Genomic DNA, 12,847 nt, shown 5'->3' with positions numbered 1-12,847 from the left:
CCGACAAAATGACTAAACTCCGATGTTGGATTTCATTTTTTTCGCGATAGTAGTAAACAACGGGGTGAACTGTACACTGGTCATTATTGTAGTGGAAGGATTGAGCAGTATCTTGAGCCACAAAAGCATAATTTTCCGAAAAATCACAATGCACTAGTACTTCTCCATTATCCAAATTCTCTTTTCGCTGTTTGACAAAAGCCGATTGTTCTTTAGCGATGAAGTGATGGGGCTTCAATACTATCAATCGTTCCATTAGAAGATCAATGAATTCATCCATTGGGAGGGTCTGTGTCTGCAAGGTAGACCTGTCAGTACTTTGCCACACGCGAGATTCGACCATTTCCACGACAGAATCAGAGAGAAGTTTCTTCAGTTCACATGATAATGATTTCACTCCAGGACAATCGTTACATTGATCCAGATGATAGGCCGGGGTTGGATTTGTACACATCAATTTTGCTAGACAATCTTTGTAATCTCTGAATGGACAGGGGGAATCTTGAGTTAGAATCGCAATATTAATTGCCTCTAGCATCAATTTGCAATTTAGATGATACCTACAAACACATACCACGTGAGTGTCATTTGCTCCCTCCACTACACATTGTTTAGGTCTCAGCTCGGCAAAGTTACTGAAACCGACCTTAGCATCTTCATTCACATGTTTGTACTTCCGATGAAGGACTTTTAGATTTTCGAGTATTCGAGTATTCGAGCATTCGCTTTTGCTCTACTTTCTTCTCTCCATTGATCTTGATGGATATTTTATCTTTCATTCCTGACATGACGCGACTGTGTTCTAGGTAAAAATTATGTACCTTCTCGACGGTTGTGCTGGGTAGTGAATGATCTGCTTTCGCAAATGGTGAAGCAAACACTCCTTTAATTTTTCTCAATCTTTTCGCTCTTGACGCCATGTATCTGGTAGTTCTAAACTCAGAAGCAATTTTCCGCGCACTCCACGACTGTGGATGAACCGTCAAGATTTGCAGGCGTTCACGGTAGTTTTTCAGATCTTTGAATTTCTGCTTCAAACCATCCAACATTTCTTCTAATTCTACTTCTCTCGCAGATCGATACTGCTTAGATGAAGATGGATCAATGTCCCTTTGGTCATCTTCCGAATCATAATCCGTGGAAGAACTGTCGAATTCACCTTCATCGTCTGGTTCGTCGTCGATTGATATGCCGGCATCATCAAGATGGAAAGATCGACCTGATCTGAGAGAACTGTTCATCACATCCAGACTTGGGTCACATGTTTCGGCTTGGAGCATTGATATATCGGGCGGAGTTTCGAACGCTGAAGATGTGTAGCATTAAGTTTAACCGTGGGGACAGATGGAGGAACGACATAAGTTGGAGCTCTCGTTCGGCATTGACCACAGATTTTCGCAGACAATGGTAAAAAAGGAAATTTCTCGTGTAGTGTCAAGGAAATCGGACGTAAATTATAACCAAGGTGTCCCTTCTCACCAGGAGCCTGCATTGGATTCGCACATCTATCACTCCGCGGCATTCTATCAAATCCGGAGATATCAATTCCGAGAATAAAGATCATTTCTATATAATCAACGTGAAAATTCCTTACCTCGTTGCAAGAATAGAATAAGATAGGAGCTCGGTAATCCATCCACACAGAATCGTATGGTGATAAAAAATTAATCGAGAAATTGAGGTTTTTTTCTAGAATTAAAGCCTTGAAACCGATTGATGATGATAAATCAATCGATTCCGTTTGTTTCTTCCTTTCATTTGTTTGATCATACTGTAGCAAACTTCCGATGATGATAATGTTCAATTCAACTATCTACCCTTCCAGTAAAAATTTCGACGAAAATTTTTTTTTTCGGCGCACTCTTTCTCCGTTACATGATGGTGTAGTCTTAAGTCATCATATATGAACGAAGAATAATGGTTGACAGACTCATTTCTTTAAAAAAACCGATGGATCTCCCCTAAAAACTGAAAAACGCAAAAATTTTGAAAAAAAACATTTTTTTCCGGTGCATTGCTTCGCTCTTCCATTATGGCGTATTTTTTTCGTATCATATAAGGACATCCTCTATCATAAAAAAAATATTTCGATCGAATATCGAGCGGCCCTAGAGTAAAAAAAAATGAAAACACGAAAAATTCTCGAAAAACCGATCTAGGAGCTTCTGGACGGCTCTGAAGTATTTTTTATCTTGAAGTACGAGAAAAAACGAAAATTTTCTTTTTTTATTCATCAAAATCGGATGCTCCATTCAGAAGTAATGATTTTTTGAACATTTCAAGTTTCATAATGATTATCTCAGAAACAAAAAGTGGCAGGGGAATGAAATTTTGCATGATCACTGTCTATATGTAGTAGTTCAAAATGCACCTACTCAATGATTTTTCCCAGACAAAAAAAATCCGGTGTGGCTGAGTTGACATGGAATGTCCCGTATGCTAATCTCCAAGGTTTCTTCGTGCGAACCGAAAAAAAGATTGTGACAAAAATATCTTCTTCCTAGATCAACAAGGAATTATATTTGATACAAGCAAATCATGTGCAAAATAACCATTCGGAAGCATATTGCTAATTTATTAGCAAAAATGACTATACTGTATACAATACAACCACTTGTTTTCATGTGATTGAACTTTCGTTTCCAGTTTCGTTTCCCGCAATAACGTTATTCGACTTTCGTTTCCAGGTTCGTTCCCCGCAATAACGTGATTCGACTTTCGTTTCCAGTTTCGTTTCCGGCAATAACGTTATTCGACTTTCGTTTCCAGTTTCATTTCCCGCAATAACGTTATTATTTTGTTTCATTTCCGACCTCGGAAATGAAAAGAAAACGGAAACGCGTTTCCAGTCCCTGAATATAACAATCGAAAAGTGAGGGTCAGATAATGGGGGTCTAAAATAATATGTTAAAAAAATGTGTGAATATAGTCAAGCAAAAAATGGACGTTATGCCCCTTCAAAATCTTGACATCAATTTCTAAATTTCAGCTAAAAACTTTCAAAAATCCGAAAAATTCAGTAATGATTTTAAATTTGATGTGTCTCAAAGACATAATGTAATCAAAAAGTCCATCAAATTAAAAAACCATGGAAGAAACGATCCTTTGATATTAATTATTTTCAGATACGCTTTTTCAATGTTTTAAATGTGGTTATATGAAATTATCGTGAAAGAAATGGACTCATTCATTATTAACAAAACCAATTAATTGCAATTTGCCTGTAACATTCGCAAAAAAGTCAGAAAGACCACTAAATGTTCATTTTATTATGGCCGAAGGATTCCAATGTCACGTTGAAATATAAAAAAAAAGTAGTATCATACCAATTCCGAAAATACTGCAACTCCACAATTCCTCAACTCCACGTCTCACTTCCTGTAGGCATTGAGAACATCACAGAAACCGATTACGTACCGACGTCCAATGGTTGCGGTGGCTAAATCGTTAAGTTCGGCTTGGCTACTAGGAGGTCGTCGTGGGTTCGAATCCCAGTCCGATCGGGTTTTTTCAACTTCTGGAAACAGGGGTTGGAGGCTCGAAAGGGTGGCTGGGCTTCGGATCCCGACTGGGGGGGACCCTTAACTTCCGGTAAAGGGGGTTAAAGGGCTCGCCTGGGGCGGATTCTGGTGGGGTCTGTCTCACCCGGGCTCTGGACGAGCGGGAGGTTCCTAATAGAGGAATCGACTGTACCGACGGAGGTTTTCTGTGGTTTCCTCCGTCTCTCGTGGGAGCAAATACGGTACAGTATAGCAAGTCGGCCACAGCCGCAAGGTTAGGTAGAGGGTAGATGGCGGAGTAAACCAAAGGGTTTAAAATGCCTTGAATAAAAAAAAACCGATTACGTGAACGTGAAGGGTGCGAAATATTCTCTCGAAATGATGGAAGTTCTGCAGCTGAGTAGTGATAATCCTGTTTTGCATGTGATTCAATCCGTAGTTGTCACGCAGCCATCGAAAATGTGGTTTATCTTTCAAAAATTGTGTATGTTACAATTTAATACCCACTTTCATGCGGATGAGTCTAAAAAATTCTCGATATTTGACTTGATCGAACACACCAATTTAATTACGTCTTTGCCTATGCATTTTCCTACGGAGCCAAATAGGAAAAGTTATGTAAGTTATCGTCACAATTTGTAATAACATTTTTCTTCTATATTATAGCTGTGCTTATCTTCCTCCTCCCTCCTATTTTCGAGTTACATGCCTGGAGAGAACTCTGGTCCGGAGGAATTTATGCTAATACTAATTGTGAGAATCCTTCTCCATTCGCGTATAAAATATACCTAATTCAGATCAGTCGGGTATAAAATGTACTCCATTCAAGTATTGTTTTTCCGTGTAAAAATTTCACAATATTTGAACTCCACAACATAATTAAAAAATGAAGGTATACTCACTTCAATTCATAGAATTTTCCATAACTTTCCTGCCATAATTGATCCAAAATTGATAGATCTTAATGACACTCGCCTCTAAATTATGAAGAAAACGATCAAATTTTTTAAAAATTTTAGTGCAAATTTCGTGTGTTAAAAATTCAATTCATTGTCACTTTATTAATTCAATTCCACATATTTATAACTAAATTTACTATCCTATCCTCTAATTTATATTATTGGTGTTTTAATTTCAGTATTCAAGATCGAGTTCGTTTTGCTTCTTCGCTACTCTTTTTCACTAATAAACTCTTAAAATCTGTTATAATTAATCCGTCGTTAAATATTTCAAAAAATTTTCCCCAAAACTTGAGGAGAATTTTTCTATTAGGACAGCCTGAAGTCACACAACCAAATTTCTCCTCGGACTTAACTGAAAATTCATTATTTAATAATTCTAGAATTTTTGAGTGAAAGTGGTAGTAACCCCAGTTCTGTGGTTTCAGTGGCCGCGGGGAGAGGGGCATGCAGTTTATACGGGAGAGATCGGAAAGAGGGGGAATTTCGTGGTGATGAGTGGGCAATAGGGGGTGGGAGGACAAGAGTAAGGGGAAGGGGTGGGGGGACACTGAATTTCCTCCGTTGGGGTCTCGGTCTCTTTAGAGCATGAACTCTGTCGACGCGCGCACTCCAAACGTGGTGAATGCCACACGGAATTTTTTTTTCTCCAGTCTCGATTTCATCGCTGAATCGCATCCGTCCAAAGGAAAATTGAATATTCATTTTGCAATGTTGATGTGATAAATTTTATTGTTTTATTTTTCATTTTATTTTGGTTTATATCGTCGTGGGACCATTGAGTGCGCGTGTGATAAAATTATTATTGGATTATTAAAGATTTTTAAAAATGAGTTTTAATTAATTTTTGTATTTCAAGGATTTTATCTGAGTTTTGGTGAAAAATAGTGGAGGAAAACAACGAGAAAAACTATGGTAATTGATTAAAAATATTTTTTAGAATTTTTTGAAGGAAACGAAACAAATTATGAGAATTTTTTGGGGATATTACGACCTGAAATGACTCCATCAGATAGCGAGAGCAATTTTCGATTTTCAACGCATCTTTTCAATTATTTTCGCTCCAATAGTTGAACCAATATTTCGACTTTTCGCTTTCCAATGGAATTTTTGATTTTTCATTCTCCCGAGACTCAATCGTGGGAAAATAATTTCTTTCGTTCTGATTACACCAGAGATTCTCACAAATTTTACAATTTTCCGTGGAATTGCCCCGCAATGATTCAATTTATCAATTGAAAAAACCAAAACAATGGAAATTTTTTGTAAATTCACTCTCATCAACATCACCACATCACTTCATAATTGTTATTATTGTTATTAAAATCCAATTATCAGCAAGTCGATTCTACCGAAGGAACAAAAGCGACTAAAAGCCCGTGACCCAATTATTCATGCTAAAGTCGCCTTTATAAAACACCCAGTTTTATATCATAAAACAGTGATAGTTTTTTTATTATTCGTGTGCGACCTTCACCCAGAGAATTCATCGTCGGCCCATTAATTGAGTTCCATCGATTCCTCTAGTTCATAAAATTTATGAAACCTGCCGAACAGTGTCAACCAGAAATTCTCTCCCGTCATAAAAGTGTTGAAGAAAAAACTAACTTAAATTCAAAAATTCTAAATTGGACCATTTTTTTCAAAACTTCAAATTTGGCGCCAAAAAATCTATGAAAAGGTATTATCCATTTTTTGTATATTTTCTTTATTTTTTTTCTTTTCAAATCTTCCGACGATTTTTTTGTGCTCAATTAGGAACAGTTCTCCGAAGATTTCCCTGCAGGCGACAGCGAATTTCTCAACTCGCTTGTTAGAAACAATTTATTTGTTGTTTTTTATTTCACTCCCATGAAGGCAATCAGTCTGTACAAGGCTTCACTTTGATCCCGGCGAAGAAGAATAAAAGAAAAGAATGATTGAAAGAAAAAAAGAAGAAATTGGAACCGCCGAGTTCATTTCAATACGATTCCTCTGTTTCCACGGATTACATTTGAACGCTTGTGGGGTCCCGCAGGGGACATAAAGTCGAATGTCACTGAGCACGAGAGGAGGGGAAAACCCGTCGACGGGGGAAAACGCTTAAACCAGAAAATCGTTTGGAGAAGTATTGCTCGATATCCGTTCGATCGTTGGGTAGAGGCGGGTGACCCAGTTTGAAACGTCAATTTTATGAGACTCCCAAGGGTCTTTTTCTCCACAATTTTTTCCCCTCATTTTCCCGTTTCTCGTCGGTACCGCATTTCTTTGTGCCAAAAGTATGAGAAAAACATTAAAAGTATGAATTTCTATGCTTAATCAGAATAAAAACGTTTGAATTATCACGGTTTCGCGCCAAAATATGTCGTGAGTGATTCGGCTATAACAGAAGACCTTGAAGATTATAATGATAAACCTGGAATCATATCGTCACGTTGTTACGGGGGGATGAGTGTTATAAAAAAAGAAATTATTATGATTATTGATTAGTGGACGTTCAAGTATTACGTAAGCTTTTTTTTGGACAATTTTGACCTCTCCCCCCCTATGTCTGCATATTCTCTATATTGATAACATACTCTCAGAAATCCTGGACCCCCGTCTCCCCGCCCTCTATGCTTACGTAATACTTGAATGGCCCGTTAATTGCTTGATTCACTGGAGGATTTCATTTTGATGTCTTGAAATATATATAATTCTCTGAAAGCGAAATATTTCATAGTAGATTACGGCTCTTAAAAATTTATAGGTGGCGGGTCTTCGCAGTCAGGTTATAGATTCACACTAATAATCCCTCTGAAAAGTTTGTTTTTTGTTCGATTCATAGAATAGACTCGACACGATTGGAGACGTCATACAATGCAAAACCTATTTTCAGGCAGATGTACATTTCCAAAACTTTATTTATCATTAGTCTGCTCTTCAATTTCATCGCAATGTGAATTTTTTTTGAAGAAAATTATATTTATTATTTATTTGTCCATACCTTCGCATATGGATAAGTGAGGGATAAGAAGACCATTTAAATATTTTGGAAGGTAGAGTGCTAGTTAGAGTGAAGTACTTGATGTCACGCGACGTATTTCACGAACATTTTCCACAGTTTTGAGATTGACAAGCATTAATGAAGAATAAATATTCTTGAGTATATAATGTGACTCGAGCATGATGCGAAAAGTTATCTACACGGAAAAAAATCTTGATTCTAACAAGTCTCGTTTTTTTACATATCATATTGCTTCATGAACGAACTTTATTATGATTGAAGCAAATATTGATTTATAAAAACCAAAAAGCTCCTTTCTGTACAAATAAAATCTTTGCTGTTGCAAGTGAATTTCTCATTTTGATGACCGAAATTTTTGCCGATGTATGGATAGCAAAGAGTACTTATTAGTAACTAGAGATACTGTGGTTGGCAGTAAATTTTTCCGCACGTAATCACAAAAAAATACAATTTATATGAAAAATTTCTTCGTCTTAATTTTAGCAACTGTGGATAGTTGAATTGTTATTGTTTTGAGTTTCATGACAACAACTGAAATCAAAGAACTCAAATTTTCTCCTCCGCGGCACCGACAGAATGAAGAAGTGGCTCGACATGCACAAGAAATGTGAAAGTGGCTAGTAGTCGGATCAATCAGCTGGGAGAGCACCCGATGCAAAATCGTAAGGTCCAAGGTTCAAATCCCGCCCTGGACTATCAATTGTCTCAGTAGATTTTTCTTGTAAAATAATATCGACAATTATCCTGGTTCCCCTCCTACCTACTCGAAAATGGCATTCAATAATATCCAGTGACGTCACAAGATGTGGAACGCTATAGAAACTCTCGTCTTCAGCCAAAAATCTCTTCATTTTCGTCTTTCTCTCTATGACGTGAGGGAAACCACATTACTATTAAACACAAAATGCTTCGTTGGTTTAGCGGAATGTTCATCTCATAATCAGTTGATGCATCATTTTTTTTTATATAATTATAATAGATACATGATATCTTTGTTTCATCTCAGCTGATTCTTATACTTTTCAAATTACGTTTTTTATTCAAGTCGTATCATATGAACAGTTCGTTGAATATTTCCCTTTTCTGTGCGCGCTCTCTTTCTCTCTGCCATCTATTAAAACACCTTATATATAATATATAAATACCAGTTTGAAGGTCGCGGTCAGTGGTCCATGGAAATCCAAAGAATACAAACGATCTTTCGTGGAGACGGGAGTCAATTATATATTTGTAATTAGTCATCTCCATATGGAGAACAAATAATAACGAATATTTTTGCTTGTTCGCTGAGAGGGGAAAAATATCTTAAAACAAGTCGTGTTTGAACTACAAAAAAGCAAGTTGATAATAAAACTGTTTTATTTGATCATTCCAATGTTTTGGGCACGAATAATTGCTCTGCCATCAATAAATAAATATTTGCGAGATGATACCTTTTCGGAATGTAATAATTTCACATAAAGTGAAGTTAATCAGTGAATATTTCGTTCCCAAGTTAGACTATTGCTATGATTTTAACATTATTTTTCTATATAACAATTGATTTCTTATCTTTGAGTATTGGATAGCCGAAATGATAAATCACTCACATTTGTTCCACAAACAAACATTTTCCAAGAGCAAAATACATATGGTAATGCAGAGTAACAAATAAGTAAACTTGTTAGTAGGTAGGAATGAGATTTTTTATTTGCAAAAGAAATAGCAATTTTTGTAAAAACTGATTTTATTTTTGCAATAACAGCTTTTTATTTGAGGACATTACGAATGTTTAGCACGAGATCTTCTATTCTTCATAATTTTCAACTTACTGTTCTTTAAATCGAAGAAGCTTTGTTTTCAAAACTGTTTTTCTTTTCTTGTAGTCTTTGACAGGAACGACTTTTGTTTTTTATTTTCGGTTTTTATTAGGACCCCTTGAGGGTGTAATAGAAGAGTGATTGGTGCCTAGAGTCGTCCATTTAACTTGGTTTTGATTGTTTTTATCTCCCCTTTATAAATAATTGAGGAGTATGAATTCATTAGAACAGTCAATCATTTTTACGAGAGTCAAATAGTTGTGTTTCGAAGACTTGACCTCATCTTCAAATATGTTAACCAATGAGGTCACTGAGAAGTTTCGTCATTTTCCTATCAAAATCCTAATTTCCGGGATATTCGCAGTTTTTAGGCACTTTTGTTTTTTTTTTTTGGAACTGTGTAACTCAATTTTCATATACTTTAAGTCATAAATTCTGACCTTCTTATACAAGTACTTCTTATCCAGTTTCAAAGACTGCAGGAAACAGAATACAGAAACCCGCCTTATAGATTTTTCTAAATTGCAGTAGAATATCCTTGCTTTATTTTCAATGCGACTATTTGCTACCTTCCATGCCGTTATGGTCTTAAAATGGAAAAACTAAACTATCATGTGTAACTTCGTTTTCTGTAAGATTTTGCATGTAGGAAAAAATTATGTTGGCATATAAAAACACCGTGTACGTGCACAATGACAGTGTGCAGATGGCGATGTGTAAAATAGCGATGTATCCCGAGTAGAAATTTCGTCCGGAGCCCCCAACGTGCATTAGGAACCTATGAGTTTGTTGCGGGTTACTCATTCGTAAGTTGTACGTGACGTGAAACCCGTAGGTTCCAAACGCAACAATACTCGTAGGGACGATTATTGTCGGTTACAGATGAGTTCACCACCGGTCACTAACTCACGTAGCTCAACCCGTTTGTAACTTATTTGTCCCTTATAAAGTGTTAACGGCATTCAATTATCCAAGTCCAGCCGGGCGTAACTGGTCAAGAAACCATCAGTACACTGAATAAGGGTCAAAATCAACAGTCAGAAATGAAGGTCAAAAATACGGATCAGAAATAAACGTCAGAAATAAGGGTCACGAGAGTCAGGAATAAGGATCAGGAATTAGTGTCGAAAATAAGGGTCATGAGGGTCAGAAATGAGTCAAAAATACACGTCAGAAATAAGGGTCATAAGGGTCACAATTGGGGATAAACAATAGACGTCAGAAATAAGGGTCACGAGTGTCAGAAATGAGAGTTAAAAATACACGTCAGAAATAAGGGTCACGAGGGTCAGAAATAAGAGTCAAAAATAAACGTCAGAAATAAGGGTCATGAGGGTCAAAAATGGGGATAAACAATAGTCGTCAGAAATGAGGGTCACGAGGGTCAGAATGGAAAGTCAAAATTGAGGGTCTCAAGGGTCAGGAATAAGGTTCATTAATAAGGGCCAGCAATAATGGTCAGAAATAAAGGTAAAAAATAAGGGTCAGAATTGAAGTTTAGGCAAAATAATCATAAGTCAATCGTCAGAGAATATGAATCCTCGCCTTATCTGGCATATCGGAATGTTATATTCCCAAGAATTGCAGGATAGTGGACTTGGACTTCAGCACAGCAGACGATCATCAAAGTTAGGTGACATCGAGTACGGTTCGGAATTGGATGGGTGACCACTCACCGAAAGTGTGATTTTTTTTCCTTTTTCTACGTATATAAATCGATTCTCATCATTGGGCATGCTTTTCCATGGCAATTAATGAGTTATTCATCATTAAGAAATTGTTAATAATAATTTGTAATGATTTTTCTTTGGCCTCAACAAATACTCAATAAACCCTAACCCAGAAGTCTCGATTATCCAAACACGGCCAACTCATTACCTTCGTTCTCGTAATCCGACAAGTCTGAAACGCCAAAAACCATAACGCTAACACTGGACTTCGGGAACAATCAGCAGCTCATCCAATCCTTATTTCGTGTATTTAGGGCGCCAGCCGATTTTTAGCAACGCGGAATCGACAAACCGCAAACGGAACCGTATTTTCTTAAAACTAAATACTGATTGTCCCCAAAAATCCAATAACGACAAGAAACATATCGCAAACCATACGCAGAAATGTGGATTACGAGGGTACGGGATTTACTCGGCTGCTCAGTGTGCGGGTCGTGGAGAGAGGGGTGGATTCGTGGACGAGAACATCAATTAACAAAACCAATCATCGATCGAGAAACCAATAAACCAATGTCTTAAATTCCAAACGGGATAGGTAAGGTCGACATTGAATAATAAACACAATTGTACTGACGTGTTTCGCTATTGCCGATATTAATACAAAATCGTAAATTCGTACAAACACAAAATTACATGAATGTGACTCAAAATAATTTTAAATACTCTGAAATGATCCATTAAACTCCAAAAGGACTCGAAAGATGCGAATAATAATTTTAAGTATGCAAAGGAGAGCGATCCCAATCCAAAGCTGATCGAAAGAAGCAAAAGTATTGTCCACGAGGGGAACACGAATCCGAGAGAGAGAGACTATAGGAAGGTAGCGTACGTGCGAGAGAGAGAACGGATGAGGTAACTACGCGAAATAAAAAAAAAAGGAGAGCTCACGAAAAGGTACTAATTTTTCTTATTTTCGACTGTAATTAATCGAATTACGAATTATGGAGCGCCTTTGTAATGGTTTACTTAATTCTTATGCCATTTGTAACCCATTAAAATCGGGAATCTCATTCACCGAAAAGGTAGCAAAAATGAGCTAGGGAGCTTGAATCAGCCACGTGGCTGATTTACCGGAAAGGAGCGTTTCTAACCCGGAAATGGAGGTTTTCTCCATGAAAATAGGTAGCTTACGGTCTCCAATAATTTCCAAAATAATAGGTAGCTTATTCATGAACGTAAGAGAGCTTAGATAATTTTATTGTTCTGGATTCCAACCATAAAGTAAAGATAACTAAAAGATAGCGTCCCCATGCCCAACCGGAATCCAAAATTCAACGAACGCTAGAGAGCATTAAAACAAAAAAAAGGTAGTTTCCGAACAATTCAGGTAGCATCATTTTTCCTCCAGAACTCTTGTGAGTCGGAGAAATATAAAGAAATAGGTAGCATAGAATAATTACGTAGAGAGAGCGAGAAAAGGTAGCAAGCAAAAAGGTAGCAATGAAGTAGGTAGCGAATGGCATCAGTCGCCGTAGTGAGACGCATAAAGCCTGAATTTTTGCACAAACGTTATGGTAGGTAGCATTATTAATATTTTGATTTATTCAGGTAGCCTAATTATTAACTAGATAATTTCAGGTAGCTTCCAGGGAGCATTTGGGTTTGTTTGAAGGATTTCCTACCCTTCAAACCATGAGTATCGGTGTTGGCGTCATTCCGAGAGGTAGCGACGCCATTCCGCGTGGTCCAACTGCTTTACCGAAAAACGCACTAATTCACTGTTAATCACCTCTAAATAAGTACACGAGTACTTACCATGGTCTGGAGCGTTGATTTTGACTGAATTTGGATCACGGGGCCTCGAAAGAGAACTGGTTCAGGGAGCTAGATCGACTCGTACCTCACTCTTAGTCGTCCGGGTGGATACTCTAAT

The 12,847-nt window shown here is 37.2% G+C and overlaps 1 protein-coding gene across 4 annotated transcripts in view; it reads left to right on the top strand.

Annotated features, from left to right (window-relative positions):
* The first annotated feature begins 5,069 nt into the window (after positions 1–5,069).
* LOC107043863 (carboxypeptidase D) overlaps positions 5,070–12,847 on the top strand; it is a 228,802-nt gene continuing 221,024 nt past the window's right edge. For all 4 annotated transcript variants that reach the window (XM_015265530.2, XM_015265532.2, XM_015265528.2 and 1 more), the window contains exon 1: positions 5,070–5,374. In XM_015265530.2, the coding sequence (XP_015121016.1) occupies positions 5,372–5,374 (3 nt within the window). In that variant the 5' untranslated portion in view covers positions 5,070–5,371. The remainder of the gene's footprint in view (positions 5,375–12,847) is intronic.

This window comes from Diachasma alloeum, unplaced genomic scaffold (assembly GCF_001412515.2).
Source record: "Diachasma alloeum isolate Michigan unplaced genomic scaffold, Dall2.0 Dall_scaffold_00647, whole genome shotgun sequence".
Taxonomy (NCBI): Eukaryota; Metazoa; Arthropoda; class Insecta; order Hymenoptera; family Braconidae; genus Diachasma; species Diachasma alloeum.
This window is presented reverse-complemented; position numbering and strand designations above follow the sequence as displayed.